A 20,287-nucleotide genomic window follows, 5' to 3' on the forward strand; every position below is an offset into this window, starting at 1 on the left:
GATGTACAGTGGGGCAAAAAAGTATTTAGTCAGCCACCAATTGTGCAAGTTCTCCCACTTAAAAAGATGAGAAATTGCTACATCGTTAGAAGAATGGCACCTATGCTAATATTAGTCTGTTTCTTTCTTATTCCGAGGTCACCGTAGCCACCAGATCCAGTCTGTATCCAGATCAGATGGTCACTGCAGTAACCCGGATTCAGTCCGTATCCAGACCAGATGGTGGATCAGCACCTAGAGATGACCCCTACAGCCCTGAATGTCAGCGGAGATCAGGACAACTAGATGAGCCCCAGAGACAGATCCCCAGTGAAGACCTTGTCTCCTAGATGGCCACCAGGACAAGACCACAGGAACCAGTTGAGTCCTCTGCTCAATGTGACTTTGCTGCAGCCTGGAATTGAACTGCTGGTTTCGTCTGGCCAGATGAGAACTGGCCCCCTGACTGAGCCTGGTTTCTCCCAAGGTTTTTTCTCCATTCTGTCACCGATGGAGTTTTGGTTCCTTGCCGCTGTCGCCTCTGGCTTACTTAGTTGGGGACACTTAATTTCCAGCGATATCGTCGACTTGATTGCACAGATACTATTTAAACTGAACTGAGCTGGATGATGACATCACTGAATTCAATGATGAACTGCCTTTAACTGAAAATTGAGTGTTTACTATTGTCATTTTGCATTAATGACACACTATTTTCCTAATTAATACTGTACAGTTGCTTTGACACAATCTGTATTGTTAAAAGCGCTATACAAGTTGACTTGACTTGCATGGCTACATTACTGTCATTTGGCTCATCAAAGTGGTCAGACATAGCATGTTACTTACAGTACTTTATATTTTTGCATTAACGGACTTAAAAACAACTATAAGCAGCAGCAGGGGAATTTAGAGAAAAACGGCATAGTGTTAAAAATGATCATTTATCATAACATGCATCTTGTTATTTTAACCAGCCTATAAGAGAACACTATGTAACCACGTGCAAGAGTGTGTGTGTGTGTGTTTAAAGTGTCCATGTATAAACAGTTCTCACTAATGGCTTGAAAGATACTCGACATCCAGTCCGAGTGGATTCCAGTAATGAATGTATTAATATGTTCAGAGACTCTGGTGACAGAAAGACACTGAGAATCACTGGGGACTTGACAGATCATTTGTTCCAATTTAATCCATATGTGAAAATCAAAGCCGCGTATGAAACGCTGTGAACGTCAGATGCAGAAACACATTGATCTGATCGTGACGCACAACGCTGTAGATCTGTTTGAAGTTCACCTCAGACAGATGCATCTGTACAAAATCACAAATGAAAAAAACTAACAAATTTACACTCTTTTTAGCACAAGAACATGTTTGCAGAGTGAACATGGATGCAAGACGAACAACAGATATAGTACTATATAGTTCAAAGGTCAAGTGTGTGCAGAGTAAAACTGTTTTTCTTGTCCCCGAACACAGAAAAATCGATCCATCAGAACATTACAGGTGCGTTCAGTACTTTGGTGCTAATTATATATATATATATATATATATATATATATATATACATACACACATTAAAGGAATAGTTATTTCAAAAATGAACCCTCAGATCATCCAAGATGTAGATTAGTTTCTTTCTTTTTCTGAACAGATTTGGCGAAATGTAGCACTTACATCACTTGGATGGATGGATCCTCTGCAGTGAATGGGTGCCGTCAGAATGAGAGTCCAAACAGCTGACCAAAACATCACAATAATCCACAAGTAATCCACACCACTCCAGTCCATCAGTTAACATGAAGTCTGATGAAGCGACACATTCACCTACATCGTGGACGGCCTGAGTAAATTTTCAACAGATTTTCATTTTGTGGGTGAACTATTTGTTTAAGAAAGAAAATGTGAATAAATGTCATCTGAATGGTGTACACTCACATGAGATGATGACTATTCAAAACCAAAATATAGAGCTGGTAGTGGCATTTTTTAATTAAATAGGAACCACACAAAGTAACATGTTAAAAACCACCCAGTAAACCCTAGCAACCTCATACCAATGTGTTTTGTTCTGTGTTTTGCAGAGTTAAAAGCCAAAGAAGTTGGTAGGACAGAAGTCTAAGGTGACAGTTCCAAGGGTGGTCATGGCCAAGTGAGCTCATAGAAGAAAAAAGGAAAGTTATTACGCCTGCCATGTTCCTACGAAAAACCTAGTGTATACTTACAAATTCAACACAATGGAATAATAAACACTCAGCAACCACCCACAACACCCTAGCATAGCCGGCAGGTTCTTGTACATGTAACTCACTCACATTTTCTTCCGAAAATGAAGGTGGCATGGAAATTGCATACTGCAGCTTTAAATGAGAGTGGAGATGGTTTATCCGTATGTCTTGAGGGTTCAAGCATCAGCTAAAGAAAGATGAAGCGCGAGGACAACAGAGAAAAGAGATGTGAAATGAGCAGTGTTCAGATGAAAGCCCATGATGGGAGGGCTGGATGATGCAGCTTTATGCCGAGTTCACACTGCACGATTTTAGCCCGATTTTTCACTCGCCGACAGGTTTTGCGAAATCGCAGAGAAATGCCCGAAATCGGAGACAAATCGGCGCTCGTTCACGCGAGTGACAATCACGCAGTGTGAATTATCAAAGACACGATCTGAGGGAATCGCCAACACATCGCCGACGCCCGTGAAATATTTGGCATGCTAAATATCTGGAGCTGTCGGCGATGACCTACAGCCAATGAGAGACCAAGATACAGGGCAGCGGGAAGTTCGGGGAGGAGTTATATGAAACGTAGTTTGCGGACTAGTGTTGCCAAATCCGCGATTGCCGCCGGTTGTTTTTTTATGTCAGCAGGTTGAAGCAACCTCAATAACGTGATATTTAGGCCCTGGAATGTGAATTGTACCAGGAGAACCCCGCCAAAAAAATGTGTATTTTACCCCCGAACGCGATTTTTACTGGGGGACCCCCTCGAAAGCAATTGAGCTATTTTCAGGCTAGTTTTGAGTAGTAATTGGGTGGGTTTTGTATCGAAAACCTGGCAACCCTGCACCAGACAGAGCTGTCGGCGATTCTTCCTATTGTGAAGTCATGCAATGTGAAACCCCCTGTCGCCGATCCATCGTGCAGTGTGAACACAGCAGCAACTGAATGCTACCCCAGATAGTCACGCAGTGTGAAAACAACGGCGATCCGATGAGTTTGAAAATCGTGCAGTGTGAACTCGGCATTAGGGTCATGATGGAGCACATGCTCACACCAGGAGGAGAAGAGCTCATGAGATCAGCAGCTCTGACCCTCTGACTCACACACAATCACAAACACAGAGATTCTCCAGCCTCTCCAAGATACTGAGAAAAAAAATATACAAAATCCAGGACAAAAAAAATGGATTGCATTCACACATCATCAAATACTGTTTAAGGATCAGGTCACTCAAAAATTCTAATTCTGTCGTTCCAAACCTACTGTATGTAATTTGAGAGATGTTTAGTCATTTCTGTACACAAAGCCAACATATGACCTCAGAATACTATTATGCAAATTGTATGGGAATTTTCTTTTTTGAAGTTTGAAGTTTGACAGCCCCTGGTCACTGTTGGCTGCCATTGTACACAGAAAAAAAAGTAAAATGACTATATATATATTCTTTTATTTTTTATTTTTTAAATGTGATGCATATTTAAACCTGTCATCACCAGATATCACACTAGTCATCACATTAAGGCTAAACATTAAGGTCTTTTGAAGTTATCTTTATTTATAGTAAGTAAACTAAATTAAACATTGATTAAGTATTGTAACGTCTTCATAATAAATGATATTTTTACTTTCTTTATGAATGTTTTTCCCTTGTCAGTATAAATATTTTTTATTTCTATTAAATGAAAATGTAAGGTTTGAACCAAACCATAAATATAATTTGAGAAAAATCACTTAATTTGGCTGTAACCATTTTTTTTTTACACTGGCTTATTTATTTATTTATTTCTATGGGAGAAGCCTGGTTCTAAAGAGTACAGCAAAATATCTCCTTTTGTGTTCCAAAGGAAAATAAAGTTATTTTGACATACGGGTGAATAAATGATGACAGAATTTTATTCAGTGAATTATCAATAATAAAAAAAATAAAAAAAAAACAATCCAAGAATTTTTTTTTACTAAAACTAATCAAATTTACTATTGATGTAAGCAAAGGTACTTCTTGCTTAAATGGCAAAAGTCCAAAAAAAAGGATTGTGTTGTTAGTCTGAACATACTGCCTGAACTCATTCATGTCTGTAATTTAAATCTTGATAGCAATTTAGACCCATTAAAACAACCACAACATGTATGTAAACCTCTCAGAAGCTCCTTCCTAATGTGGTTTAGAGGCTAATGTGTGGCTAATCTAGAGAAGGGTTAAAAGAAAACACATAACTGGCTTTGTGTGGGTTTTTTTCTGGATGTCTGAGTAAGCAGCACTCAGGGGACATGCAGGGGCTAACAGGTCATATTTAACCACTATTGGCCCACGGTGCTCATCTACGGTAAACCACAAGCAGCTGTCCTCACAGCAGAGATGAGAAGCACATACACACACACACACATCCCCACAGAGCAGGAGGAGGAGAGAGCAAAAAAGAGAAGACTGTTTTTGCTTGGCATTACACTGAAGTCTTAGCAAACACATCCGTTTTAAAGCAAGCACACCTTCACAAAACAGCTTGAATGGATATGGATCTTAACAAACAGAACACAGAACATGCTGACTGCAGTATGAGCAAGTGTGTGTGTGTGTGTGAGAGAGAGAGAGAGAGAGAGAGAGAGAAGTACAAGCATTTACTCACATCTGTGTCAGGGCCCTTGTCGGCTCCTGGACAGGAGAACGTAACAAACTCATGGCACCTTTTGTGGACCACAAAACAGCACACTGTGGATGAGAAGAAAGGGGAAATTAGACAAAAAACATAAACACATTTGTTTTACTATTCAAATCAAATATCAAACCAATATATATAGCAAAAATGTCATTTGTGATGTGCTATTGGCATGACATCAAATTTATATTGATCAAAAATATTACCATTGCAAATTCTGTGATTCTAGATACCAGTTGCATTATTCATTAATTAACACACTCCATTATTAAAATATTAATAGATATATATAGATTAAAATAAACCAAAGCATTCAAACATTTCTGAACGAAGTTAACATTGCTTTATATATCCAAGTTATTATTCAGTCAAACAATGAGTAAAATAAAATGAAATATAATAAAATAAAATAAAACAAAACAAAGATCAGCCCTAATCTGATGATCATTGTGAAACTAGATGATCATTGTGACTCCTCCCAAATATATATGTACAAACATACAATAATTACTTATTGTATTATGGTTATATGTCCCACAACCCTATAGGACAAGCGGTTTGGAGAATGGATGGTTATGTAATATCTATTCTGATAGATCTGTAAATTGCTACGGCAGTCAGCGGCTCACTCTCCTTATCAGCAATTCATAAACACATACACACATCTTAAAAGCATCCTTTACAGTTTAATAATGGATTTACAGCCATATTCATTCTGACTCTCTTTCAGATGAAACATTGATCTGAGAGTCCTGAAGGAGACACAAATGCTGCATCGTATTTGTAGAAGTGCTCCATTGAGCAAACGCTTTCCAAAATCAAACAATTTCCACATCAATCTGTATGATGTAGCCTACTGCTGCTTTGGGAAAATCAATTCCAAGGGTTCTGTACCTGAGCCATTTTTTTAATCAATAGTGGTTTTGTTTCAGTACTAACTTACAATGCTGTGCATCAAAGAAAAGCAATCATATGGCACAATTGAATTCAATACACTGTGATGCATCACATTATCATAAATAGCTCACAATTATTATAGCTCTAAATTACATTTTAATTCCTTATGATTGTCAATTTTGTTTTTCAGTAATTGAAAGGTAGAAAAGTATATGCATGCATTCATATTTTAAATATCAAGATATTAAATATCAATGCAATATTGTAAGAAACAAAATGAATGTTAGTGCCTGCCCTGATTAAAACTTGTTGAATGATATATCTCATGAAATAAACAGCAAAGTGGAAATATAAATATTGCAATAGTAAAAGGCCTCACAGGTTGCTGGAAGGTTCTGTTGTGCTGATCTGTTGTATTAAACACAGCTGAGAGTGGAGATCTGTTTAAATGTCACCAGCATCAGCTACATTATCGGCACAAATGTCTCCCATAAGCAGCATAGAGCTAGGAATGATTCCAATTCATCCAGCCCCTGTCAACAGCTCCATACAAACACCACCCTTCAATTTATATTGGGATACAGTCATTTAGATTTATAGTGTCGAGTGTGGCGTCTCATCTAGTTTCATCATCCTGACATGACAGACTAAATAATTGATGAGACACATATTAATCAATAAAGTGATCGGACAATATGAAAACATACCACATACTAACTATGAGTATGAGACAATGATGAGACAAATGCATGAATGCATTGTGAATGACACAGTCAGATTTTGCACAGGAAAACATGGAACACACACACACATACAATACATGCAATGATCACTTGCATTTGAGAAGCAATGGGATCGCACTGTTTTGGCTGGCAACATAATCCTTGTTTCAAACTTTAGAAATTACTTGGAAAAAGATTAGCTCATTTTGATGAACATGATCGAACGAGGGTGTCAGTAAAATGATCCGATCTTCCCATCGCTAATTTCAATAGAATATGACATTAGCATGTTGCTAAGCTGATGAGAAAATAGGCTGATGAACAAAAATAAACAGAACACACAATTTACACAAATAGCTAGTCAGTTTTAATTGGATTAAACTATTTGTTACTTTCAGCATTGAATACACATATAAGTTGCATTCTCAAATTGCCTTCTCGGAAGGTAATCAAGATAGCTAATCAAGGTCTTTAGGATCACTAGAAAGTTACAGGCAGGTGAGTTTGATCAAGGTTGGAGCTAAATTCTGCAGGAAAGCGGATCTTGAGAGCCAGAGTTGAGAACCCCTGACTTAGGCTGTAGCAATGCAGCCATCTTCAAGTTCTGTGTTCAATTTAGGTGAAAAGAAAGAATCCTAGAAGACTGGATAATGTTGCTTTCTACCTTCTGAACCAATGTTCATGTCAGAAGTATGCCTATGATGCCTAAAAATACTGACTATGTAGGACCATCACTAGGGTTTGGAACAGATCTGTTGTCCACAGTCAGATGTTTTCATCAGAGATACAAATTACCTGCTCTTATTATCCCTATCGTGGTTGTATTTCTCTATTATTGCTACTGGATCTATCCACTATTGACCACAACATTATTTTGAGTGAACTACAAAATGATGATGGCATTAGTGAAATTGCATTGGCATGGTTCAAATCTTACTTATCGAACCATCATCAGTTCATAGAAGTGAATTAAGAGGTATCATATCGATCACAATACAGTATGGAGTACCACAAGTCTCAGTACTAGGACCACTGCTTTTCATGCCTTACATGTTATCCTTGGGAGATATCATCAGGAAACATGGTGTTAGCTTTCACTGTTATTCTGATGACACTCAGCTCCATGTTTCTTCATGGCCCGATGATACATACCAATTCAAAAAACTAATGGAATGCATAGTTGATATAAAAATACATGGATGACTAGTAATTTCCTACTGCTAAATTCTGAAAAAAAACAGAGGTGTTAATTATTGGAACAAAAACCTCCACATGTAATAACCTAGATCACTGTCTAACACTTGATGGCTGCTCTGTCAATTCTTCGTCATCAGTTAGGAACCTAGGTGTGCTATTTGATAGTAATCTTACCTTTGAAAACCATGTTTCTAGTATTTGTAAAGCCACATTTTTCCATCTTAAAAATATATCTAAATAAATAAAGACATATGCTCTCTTAATAAACAAACTCCAGCTGGTCCAAAAATGCAGCAGCTAGAGTTCTTACTAGAACTAGGAAGTATGACCATATTATCCCAGTTCTGTCCACTCTGCATTGGCTCACTATTGAAGATTAAATACATTTTAAAATCTTACCAATTAATTATAAAGCCCTGAATGGTTTAGGTCCTCAATACTTGAGTGAGCTCATATCGCATTATATCGGGCCATCTACCTAGCGTTGTTCGGGAGGCAGACACACTCTGTCAGTTTAAATCTAGATTAAATACCCACCTCTTTATCCAGGCATACACATAACACATGATCACATCTCTATAATTCAAATCTGTTAAAGGATTGCTAGGCTGCATTAATTAGGTCAACCAGACCCTGGAACACTTCCCATAACACCCGATCTACTCATTACATCGTAAGAAGAATGGCACCTATGCTAATATTAGTCTCTCTCATTCTTATTCCAAGGTCACCGTAGCCGTACGGATCCAGTACGTATCCAGATCAGATGGTCACTGTAGCCACCCAGATCCAGTCCGTATCCAGACCAGATGGTGGATCAGCACCTAGAGATGACCTCTACAGCCCTGAATGTCAGCGAAGACCATGTCAACTAGATACGCCCCAGAGACAGATCCTCTGTGAAGACCTTGTCAACTAGATGGCCATCGGGACAAGACCACGAACCAGACAAGTCCTCTGCAGAATATGACCTGTGTTGCAGCCTGGAATTAAACCACACCATGCTGGTTTTGTCTGGCCAGAGGAGAACTGGCCCACCGACTGAGCCTGGTTTCTCCCAAAGTTTTTTCTCCATTTCTGTCACAGATGGAGTTTTGTTTCCTTGACACTGTTGCCTTTGGCTTGCTTAGTTGGGGAGGCTTAATTTTGGCAATATTGTCGGCTTGATTGCACAGACACTATTGGAAGAGAGCTGAACTGGATGATGACATCATTGAATCAACAATGAACTGACTTTACCAGAAAAATTTTCTTTTTGTTATTGTCCTCTTGCATTATTGACAAACTATTTTCCTGTTCGACACTGAGAAGCTGCTTTGACACAATCTGTATTGTATAAAGCACTATATAAATATATAAAGGTGGTGATCACATGCAGGTATAACCTGCTGAAGCCACTAAGACACAGTATCATGGGGAGACAACACTGATTGATTGAGTGGCAAAAGTGTGTTTATTTGAGACAGCACAGTTTGCGTCCTGCTGTGTGTTTCACTCATTTCCCCATGAGTTCATTACCGCCATCAACTTGCATCCTCCAAAACACAGCCACCCACCCAGCTTCCTCTTCCTAACACTCCACTGACAGTGTCCACACACAGGAAGACAATCACCGAGACATCTTTTGGAAGACTCAGGGTTGGGTCTTAATTTAGTGGCACTGTGATTATCTTGTTTATTTACTAACATTGTAATAAAATACATTTTAACTTTGATAAAATAAATATGGAAGGGTTTTAACATTGTGGATGCTGTTGAAATTCAGACACCCCCTCAAATTGCTTTGGTGGAAACTCTTTCCAGTTATCCATCAGCATCATGTAAGCATAATATAATATTCTCCAACAGGCCACTTCTCCAAAAACATGCTAGAAACCATCAGTAGGTCATGGTATCATTCAAATACCATCTTGAGGATGAGGATGCAAACAAAAGCAGGAGACCATTGAGTTTGTTGTCAAGACCACATGGGGAATTCATCCGTCCTGCATTCCAGATGTCACATTTACAGAAATGTGGAGCTCAGCAGATATGAGCAGGTGTGAATCAGTCCTCTTCACAGCACGCATGCAGCTGCATTTGTGTCACTAAGGGATAGAGATGTCGGACAGGTGCATTGTAATCATCTCCCTCTTATAGAACACACAAGGACAAACCGTATCTGTGTGGGTGTACAGTATGCGGAGAAGTGAAGCTGTGGAAGCTCAGAAGCTGAAGATACTTGAGTATAATTCAGATGTGTTATCTATCACTTTCTGCAATTCTAGAGTCAGTGTGTAGAGCTGCATGGTTAATCATTCAAAGATGGCAATCTTTGATCTTATTTCTAAATGCCAACGATTCGACAAAGTCATACCGTTCAAATATGCGGTCGCGCTGCCACTGACACAGCAGTTATCATGTTAGGTATGAAACAGCTTCACAGTGTTTTCAATCACACAGTATTATTTCTGTCTTACAATCTTACAATATTATCACAGAAGTACTGAGATAAAAGTGTATAGTTTTGATATAAATACTGATGTCTATGGTAGCAATCAAAATAGAGCAAATCACCTTGTGACAGTAATCGGCGCTTGTGTCGATTACATTGTTTCACCACTAGGTGGCGACATGTGACTGTTAAAAATGTGTTTGTCATTGAATCATTCATTGGAGAGATTTGTTCAAAACCACTGATTCATCCAGTAATGAAACAAGTGAAGTATTTATGAGGGAGTCACTGAATCATTCATTCAAACCTTTTTTTTTTAAATAATTCATTCAAATTAATTTAACATTTTTAAATAGACTGCAGCAATTAATATTTTGTCACAGCTTCTAGTAAATTACATGCTATTTTGTTTAGTTCAGAATAGTGGGAGAATCATGATCTCTATTTGAAACAAAAAAATTGTGATTCTCAATTTATCCAGAATCATGCAGTGTGTGATAAACCACACAGAGAGAGAGAGAGAGAGAGAGAGAGAGAGATAGAAAGCGTGGTTGTAGCTTATGAGAGCTTATTAGTATTTGGTGGTTAGTATCTTGGGAACAGTCCAGTTATTAAGAACAACATCTGTTCACCGAGCGCGTCAGCGATCTTTAGTCTTTCAACTGAAGGGGCCATGAGGAGGACCCATACATGCCCCCTCACTCTGTGTACTCTGGCAACAAGTCTGTCTCTAAGGGAAAACAATGAGATACAGACTTCTGGAATAGCACCCTCATACTCTCATAACTGTCTTATTAAACATGCCTCTGGCAGAGAGTTGGTCGTCTGGCCCAACCTTCCAAATAAATTAGACCAGCAGCACAAAGGGTCCCATTTCCTACAAACCGAAGTGTTCTTACTTAAGTGCTAATGCAAAATGTTTGTTGGATTCACAACAGCTGAAGTGTCAGCAACACTGAATGTGCCGCAATGGACGCTGTAGCATGAAGGTCCTAACACTGGGACCCAGCCCAGCTGGCAGCTGCACAGATTTGCTCAACGGGAATAAACTTAAACAAGACACCAGGTGAAGTCATGACACACCAAATGATCCCGGGCAGAGTTAGAGGGCACTTTGTCTGAGCTATGAATGCCTCAACAATCCTGTGTGAAAGCCTTTGACTAAACAAAAGCCTAAACTTTCAGCAAACCATCAAAGTAAGTGCTGGAGAAGTCTGGAGCCCTTACTTCTGTTTATATAAAATGGTGGAGGACAAATTATCTGCACTTTGCCCTTTAAATAGTTGCAAGAACATCATTAGCTTTCTGGAACAGGCCTCCTTTGGGCCATTTTGTTCCCTTCAGGGGAATGCCCCTTAGGTTTTAAATATCTGGTTTTGGTGTAATATTATTCCACCTACACGTGAGACAAGATCTCTGTACACCAGAGATGCCAGGATTTTGCTTCTATTAGACTGCATGTCTCTGCCAAGCAAAGGTGGCTGCGCCAACAAGGATAATCATTATCAGCTTTGAAATGAATACTGCTCAGGGGATGAGGTGAACTAGATGAGATGTACACCTAGCTAAGAGCAAGACAGTGAACCTAAGAGTGAAATTTGGAAGAGAATGAATCAAAAACAACAGCTTTTAACGCACATTTGCTTCCAATGTGAATAGACCAACAACAATTCAGGCACTTCTCTTATTCCATGAGGTTGACATATAAGCATTCATGTCAAGACAAATAGCAAGCACAAGTATTACAAGCACTAGGTTTCTGCACTTTCTCAGTATAAAACAGATGGTAGATATCGGTAACACTTTATTTTACAGTCTTAACTAGACTATAGTAATAACTAGCAGTAACTAGGTACTTACACTGAACCCTACCCCAAACCTAACCATAACCCATATGGTTACCTAAAACTTTCTTTGGTAAGTACATTGTAAATACACATAAGTACACGTACTGTAAAATAAAGTGCAACCTAGAAGTTGGCGGTCTGTATCAGGATCCTGAATATCCTTGCAGACATGTGCCAGTCAAACGATGCAAATCTTTCCTTTAGATTGTATTGTTGAAGGAAGGGCCACCACTTGCAGCATGCTTTTGTGAGCTGAAGTGCTCATGCAATGCAGTTAGCCAATTTAAAAGAGATTATGCTTGAATATATATCACCCTAAGTGATACAGTATATAAAAACTGTTAGTGTTGCAGCAAAGCTCCAAGCAGGATGTAGCTTTCATGGCAGTTACTTTTAGGTGGAAGATAATATTCAGCATTATGTTAGCAAGTTCAAGTAATAAAGTTAAAAACAGCGGAACGAACTAGAAAATTACATTACATTGACAATAACCTCGCCACTCTGAGAAGATGTGCAGAGGACTCCCATTGAGAAAAGTGGTGCAAGATTCCAGGCAAATCCTGCTGTGATGATTAGACAGTATAGATTCTTTACCAAGATTGTTGTGTAAATATTGAATGGAAGAGTTCTTAAGAGTTGATTGGACACCAGTTAGACCGGCATTAAGCATAAACCAGCCAATAACTGGAATGGAAATCCAGGATAAATTTAGAGAGGCTGCCAGTTGGCAGATGGTGCTTCATCAGGTGTCTTCTAATTAATCAGTACAAGCTTTGCTTTCTCCACTCAACCAGGTAAAAGATAGACAGACCTATTACACAAAGCAGCTTACAGCACACAGCAACAATATCTATCTATCACTTGCTCAATTCAGTCAGAGCCAGAGTTAATCTCGCTCACTCTAAAACCGTCAGTTTACTTTTAATGAGCTTACACAATCTACATACATACACACAAATTATTAATGTCATATCTGTTACTAATAATGACAATAGAAGCCTGAGTATAAAGGTGAGGAAGACCAACACTGAGACATTTAAAAGAAAGAAAGGTAACAGTTTATTTTAAAAACCAATTCCTGCTACTATCTAGTTGCTTATTAGCACACATATTACTAGCATATTCCCTTTTTCTTTATTAGTATTGTTATTATTACTTTTATTGTTAACATTGTTATTGTTATTATTAGTATTGTTATTGGTTTTATTTTATTAATTTACTTAGATTTTTTTTTTGCTTTCTGAAAAGCCTCCCGTGGACTGGTGTTGAAAATTAGCATGTGTGGTAAAACACTTAAGCAAGTGCATATGGTTTGTCCAATGTAACGGTGATGTCCATGTTAAATAAAAATTTAATAACAATAATAATATTGGTATAATGTATTTTCCTTATGCCTGGAATGCAAAATAAATAAATCCTCTTTACGATATAATTCCCTGTCCTGTCACACCACAACTTTGATTTGGTGGACTAAAATAGTTAAAATATGAATAAGCAGTAAATCTTAATTAATACAGTTTTCTTTAATAATTTCATTATTATCAGAATGATATCAAGACAGTGTGTCACCTATATCATTTCTGACTTTTTCCAATTTTGCTGTCTACTTTTTGGAATAACCTTCAGGGTGGGAATACTTATGATATCTAAAAATGCAGCTCAATGAGATCTGGAACAAAGCATGAGAGAAAAGTAGAGGGAGGGTGGCTGTGATATTCAGCCATTATTGTATATGCAGCCACATGATAAGTACACTACACTTAACTGAACACACACACACACACACACACAAAGGCTATAGGTTACTTTTTTTCTCTCATACAACACACATGCACACATCTCACAGGCTGTCTGACAACAACAGGCACATAAGTCCTACTCCATTTCTGTGTGTCAAATTCTCCTCAAACTTTCATGGGGCAGAAGAACAATCCTGTTATAGTCTGGCAGTGAGAAACTGACACGCTCTGTTGTTTACACATCCTGCAGTTACTCTATCCCCGTGTAACTACACCGTCATGGCAACAGACTGACAGGTTACCAGTGCGCCTATAATGCGAGCGGACTCTTTAACGCCGGGTTGCAGATCTCCTTTGTTCTGAACAGAGATTATTTAGCATGAGACGGAAAGAGACGCCACGCCTGAGCTAAAATAAGCAGTGAAAGCTATCAGAGAGATAGTGTTATACAGATGATACACACACACAAGGCCTGATATAACCTGAAACGCTGTGTTTTTTTTAAATAAATAAACTGAGGATGGTTTGCTGGTCTATTGGGTTAAGCTGGTCTATAGGGTCTCCCAGTTTGATCAGTTGACATTAACCTAAACCACATAGAAGACCAGTTAAGAACAGCAGTCCAGCTTAGGCTGATTTAAGGTGTTTTTTTTTTCTCAGCAAAGAAACCAAACCAAACAAACAGAAGTAAAGTGTGACATTTAAGAACATACTTTACACTAGTATGTGAACATAACACTTCTAAGCTCCATTTCGTGCAACATTGTGTCTCAGAATGTCAGACTGTAATTCATATCGTAATGACGCAATTACGTAACACATTTTCTAGCGTTACTACTAGTGGTCGACCGATATGGGTTTTTTGACAGCTGTAGCGTCTGGACCACTCCAACACACAATATATATTTTGTTAGCTAGATTTCACAAATACTTTGTAACACCCCAGGACGCCGAACAAGACCCTGGTTTCATGGTAACCCGATACATTTACAACCTTGTGGAATGCGAGCCGGCTCTCATTCTGCTTTCTCCAGAAACAAGGGGTACAAATGCACAGGAGAAATGGACTGTTCTACTAATTAATTCATAGGAAAACCTTCTTTGAATGAACACCCATTTTCTTCAGGCCATTGTGTATATTATTGCTGTGTTGTATTTAATCTGTGGGATCTTTTTTTTTCTTTTTCTCAAATACAGTCAAGGTAACACTCATTTTACATACAGCATAAAATAAAAATTACATGAATATGACAGTGGGCAAATGCATAAAGCGCAGCATAATTTGAAATCACTAACTTAGTTTAAAGTTTGTCGATCGCACGTCTCCAGTCAAGCTGAACTCTCCTCCTGTCAGCATTCAGTTTGCATTTCACAAGATCTCACAACTGGATCCGACTAAGTTTGCAAGGTTTGTGAAATTAAATGTTCATTAGTCATTCAAAAATTTGTTTAAATGATATAAATGCGTATTTGCTGAATGCTGACGGCAAACGAGAAAGTATTATAATGATTAAAACTTATCGGCCGATGCCGATATTTGAAAAATGCCAAATATCGGCCGATATATCGGTCGACCACTAGTAAAAATTGCTATATAAATAAAAAAGGAAAGGAAATCCTTTTTTTACCGATGGCGATATTTAAAAAAAATGCCAAATATCGGCCGATATATCGGCCTTGGCGATATATCGGTCGACCACTAGTTACTACAAGGGGTGCTATAGCGCTGTGTAAAGCATTAGGGAACAGTTAGCTACTGTATTGTCATTGCAGAATAATAGTTTTGCTGATTAAGTTATTTAAAGTTAGTGTCAACTGGTCAATATTACTAACTACTGCACATGATATAATAATAATCACATAATAATAATCACCTCCAGAGTAAAAAATACATTTGAACAATATCACTGCTGGTTTGTTACCTCTACAATAACACAAGAAAGCATGTTAAAAATAAAACAAAACAGTACACCTGCAATGCATTTGGTCATGCGCTTGCAGATATATTTGCATAATTGTGTAAAGTAGTACATTTCTGGCCCAAGACTCAAAGCTGATTCAAAAAGAGTTATACTTTGGTGTGTTGCTATGCTAACAACTCAATAGTCTGAGTACAAAAAACACACGACAAAATACTGGGTGAAAAATGTTTTTATTTATTTTTTTGCCCTTTATATTCTTTTAAATGTGCACTTGTAGAGTGTCTCAAATTTTAAAAGTACATACACAACTGTACTTGCAGATAATATAATGTTATATTAATTAAAGTCAATTTTTAAGTCCCGTTAAAGACAGTACACTTCATGACTGACATTAATTCCTGTAGTAAGTACTCTTTTTAAAAAAGTGTTCTTGTATAGGTCATTTTCACAAGGGTTCTAATGCAACAAAGCACTGGGATATTTCTTACTGACACTCAGTATTGAAATGTATAATCAACATTTTCCTGCACTCTCACTTTCTTTCAACTAAAATGAATCAATACTGAACTTAATTGAGCTGAATAATGACACATTTGTCTTCTATAGAGCTGCTAGTTGAATTGAGTTTGTTTCATAAGTGATGAACGTTGCAACATTGACACTGTTACTGAAATTTAATTAACATCGAACTAAATTGAGCTGAATAATAACACTATTGTCTTCTGTAGAGCTGCTTTACGACTGACACTGAATTTGTTTCCATAACTGAAGACTTTTTAAACATTAACACTGTTATTTTCCTGTTTTACTGTGAAGCTGCATTAAGCAATATGTATTGTAAAAAGCGCTATACAAATAAATGTGACTTGACTTGACTCTGTACCATCTTGAATTCTTCACCTTTTGTTCTTGTGTATTCTGCATTCTGTGATTGCATACTTTTAAACTGGCTTTGTTTTGGGAGTGCTTATGGTGACTAAAATCCTCTCTAGGTAGGTAGTGTAGCTCAATACAGTAGGCTTCACTAGGTTAGTACATCAATCATTTCAGAAACTTTAAAAACTGTATCACAGCATCAAGGCAAGCAAACCGGAAACATGACAGGTCTGTGAAGGGTGGCAAATAACCCCGGCAGGAACAATGCAACGAAGCCCACAGAAGTTTGCTGCTCAGCAGGAAATGATGCATGTGATGTCAGCAAAGACACTTTTACCCTGTCTCTGTGGAGCCTCAGCCTCTGTTCATTTACTCACAGTGCTGGCCTTTCTGTTTGTGTGTGTGCGTGAGCGTGTGAGTGAGTGTCCCACTGCATGTGTGGGTGAATTTGCCACTGACTTTCTCAAGGCAACCAAGAAGATCATTCAGATCTCTGTGTATCTGCCTCCAGCATGTTAGTATCCATGAGACGTGTCTTTCTGAATCATAGTTTGGAGTGGATTTTGAAGTTTACAGTAAATAGTGACAGTGTGGAAGATATCGATCTGACAATGTATATAATGATAGCCAATGTCTGCTATGTTCAAATTTATCATTGCATATGCTTACTAAAATTAATGACTATTAATGCTACCTATTTGCCTTCTATTTGTTCTAATAATAAGTACAAGATGCGACTGTGCCAGACGTTACTCCATGCAGAGAACATATCACATCACTTAATATTATAATTTATTTAACCAATATTATCCACTGAATTCAGGACCTGAATTTCATGTAGGAAACCATTTAGGTCTAAAAATAAAGTGTAAATTATAAACACATTAGTCCTTAAAATTAACGTTACAAAAGTTATTTAGTTAAGAGCAGTGATTGATCTTTTTTGTGTGTGTGTTTTGTTGTTTGATTAACATTAATGACAGACAGCACAGCTTTATTAGGTTGCTGTCCCTTTAAGACTGCATGGTTTCTATATAATGATACACGGTTTTCTTTCTGAACTGCTGGCATTCACTTAAGACAAAACCGACTGTGTTTATGAGGATACTCGCCAGGACGTGTATTTTGACAATTTTGTGTGCATTACGCGCAATAAGCTGTGAAAAATAACTCCATTTAGTACTCATGAGGTGTTTGTGAGGTGGCTTTATATCCACATGCTTTGGATGTGATGGTGAGCGCACAGAAAACCGTTGTGGAGTGTGCGAGTACCAAATGGTTTAAAACGTTTTTTTTTAAAAGATGTGCAAATGATACAGTTTTGTGACGATTCCGATTAGGTGGGTGACAATTCTGTCAACTGTCCCAAAACGTGAGGAAAAATCTCGTATCACAGCATGCAGCACTTCTCTTGTAGTGCAGGCGAGATGCGCTGATGTAAGCCATTTTGAGAGGGTGAAAGAGACGAGGTACCTCTGAATCGCTCATGCTGTTTTTATATGACTGATTTGATCTGGTATTCTATGTGGATTTATTTACATCTAACCTACATGCTATATTAAATAAATGTTTGCGGGAATTTCCCGCATATAAACGTGAAACCTGTGGGAATGAGTAAAACTAGGTGATATATGCGTGATCCCACACCAGCCTGATTAAAATATATATTCTATAGCAGATATTTGTGAAATTAATTTCTATGACTTTTCCAAAACTTTCTGGGGTTATCAATTTTTCCAAAACTTTTCCAGGTCTGGGAATTGCCATTTTAAAATTCCATGACTTTTCCAGGATTTTCATGGCCTTACGAACTGTAACGCATGCACGCATCACCGGCACTTCAGTCCGAGTCGAACCGTTTCCTCAGTTCAGTGACTGTTGGAGGAACTGGAGCACTGAATGAATGGGCAAAAACCAACATCATAGGATCATATTTGGCTAAATTCAAGTCGGAGTGACTGTCAGGCACATCAGAAAGTGAGTTTTGATTGATTAACTGATATGTGTTGCTCAAGCCAAGAACTGATTCAGACAGTTCAGTCCAGTTTGGTGAACTGGTTCAACTAATAGCGCTTTTCCACTGCATGGTACGGCACGGTACGGCTCAGTACGGTTCACTTTTTGGGGGTTTTCCACTGGGTACAGTACCTGGTACTTTTTTTTAGTACCACCTCGGTTGGGGTTCCAAGTGAACTGTACCGTTACCAAAACGTGACGTGTAAACTCTGCTGATCACGGATTGGCCGGAGAGAATCGTCACTGCTGAACTTGCGGCACAAACACAACAGAACCGCTAGATTTAAATCAGCACAGCCAGCGAAGGTTAGAACGCAACTGTTTTGAACTGAGCACACCTTTTTTAACAACCAAAAGGTTTTGTTGTCTGTTGCGGAAGAACAGACGTTCCTCTCATTGATAGCAGAGGAGCGGATCCAGCGAGAGCTTGATAGGGCGACGCGGAATGAAAAAGAATTTTTTAGGAGTCGTGGTAGTAGAAGCGGCGCAACTATAACGACATGTGAATAATCCCGCCCACTCTAAAGCGGTACTGAACTGCAGTGGAAACGCAAACCGTGCCGAGCTGAACCGTGTCGTGCCGTACTGAGCCGTGCCGAGCCGAGTCATACCACGCAGTGGAAAAGCGCCATAATTCACCAAAAAAAAAAGAATGATTAGTTTGTGAACTGGACCATTTGCCTGAGGCTATGGATTACATAATAATGTTGTAATGTTCTTCACAGACCTATTGTTTCTCTTCATAAGACCTCAATATATCATCAGGAGCCATGGGTATTAATTTTGTGCTCCTTGATATTCTTTTTTTTTTCTTCAAAGACGCACATTTTAATTTTTGGGTGAACTATTCCTTTAAGCAGACAATCTACTGATACTCTACTGACTGATAGATGACATGTAGTTGTAAAGTTTCTTATAGCTAAAGTGGACCATCAAAATAAAGTGTTACCTATAATGCACATCTTATTAACTATTTTGTAGTGCTTTTTGGAGCTTAACCATCCCTGTACATTTTCACTGTATGGAAAAGAGCTGCATTAACATTCTGCAATTTGATTCATTTTCCTTAATGCAATAACAATCTCTTCTATGTCAACTGTCATATTTTGCACTGCATCATGAACAAACCTGCCTGGATAAGACAGAGGAGTGTCATGCGCTCAGGATGAGTTGTGAATGAAATCCAGTGAGTGGTTTCAGAGTGTGTGAAGGGCTAAACATAGATGTGACTGCTCTTGAGTGAACAGCTCCTCCTGGGCCTGTAATGACCATGTGCTGACACTACAGATGAGAGGAAGACACACTCTGGAGGGTAATTTGATGGTAAATGGCAGTGCTGTTTCTGGGACATAATTCCAGAGGAGAATAAGTGAGTCACATCACAATGGGGGGGAAATTGCTAGCCGCTGTGTTTTTCAAAGAATGGGGTGGGGAGCCATGTACGGAGATTCAGTTCACCTTGACCCGATAGATGCATTAGGGTTCCATGTAGGGTTCCATTTTTTTAAAATATGCTTTTATTTATTTATGGTTATATAGTTCTTTTTGACTTGATATCTAATGACAAAACCTAACCTAACCAAAAAGTTCTGTAGTATCAGATATAATACATGTTCCCTTTCAGTCGGTCACTACGAGTCACGTCGTGACCGACGAATTGGGATATCGCTTCGATAGACCAATCTACTTCGAGTGTAAACTAAACGAGCCAATGCACTTTGGCATGCGATAATTGCATCCAGCTGCCGCTCATCGCCGCATGAGTATAAATAGGCAGCAGGT

The 20,287-nt window shown here is 38.4% G+C and overlaps 1 protein-coding gene across 1 annotated transcript in view; it reads right to left on the minus strand.

Moving 5' to 3' along the window:
* Positions 1-20,287, minus strand: part of LOC107572388 (protein kinase C alpha type-like) — a 132,858-nt gene that overhangs the window by 42,776 nt on the left and 69,795 nt on the right. The window contains exon 3 of the mRNA XM_016258828.1: positions 4,826-4,908. Within this exon, the coding sequence (XP_016114314.1) occupies positions 4,826-4,908 (83 nt within the window). The remainder of the gene's footprint in view (positions 1-4,825; positions 4,909-20,287) is intronic.

The sequence above is a fragment of the Sinocyclocheilus grahami genome, unplaced genomic scaffold (assembly GCF_001515645.1).
Source record: "Sinocyclocheilus grahami isolate Dianchi unplaced genomic scaffold, SAMN03320097.WGS_v1.1 scaffold1743.1, whole genome shotgun sequence".
In the NCBI taxonomy this organism is placed as follows: domain Eukaryota; kingdom Metazoa; phylum Chordata; class Actinopteri; order Cypriniformes; family Cyprinidae; genus Sinocyclocheilus; species Sinocyclocheilus grahami.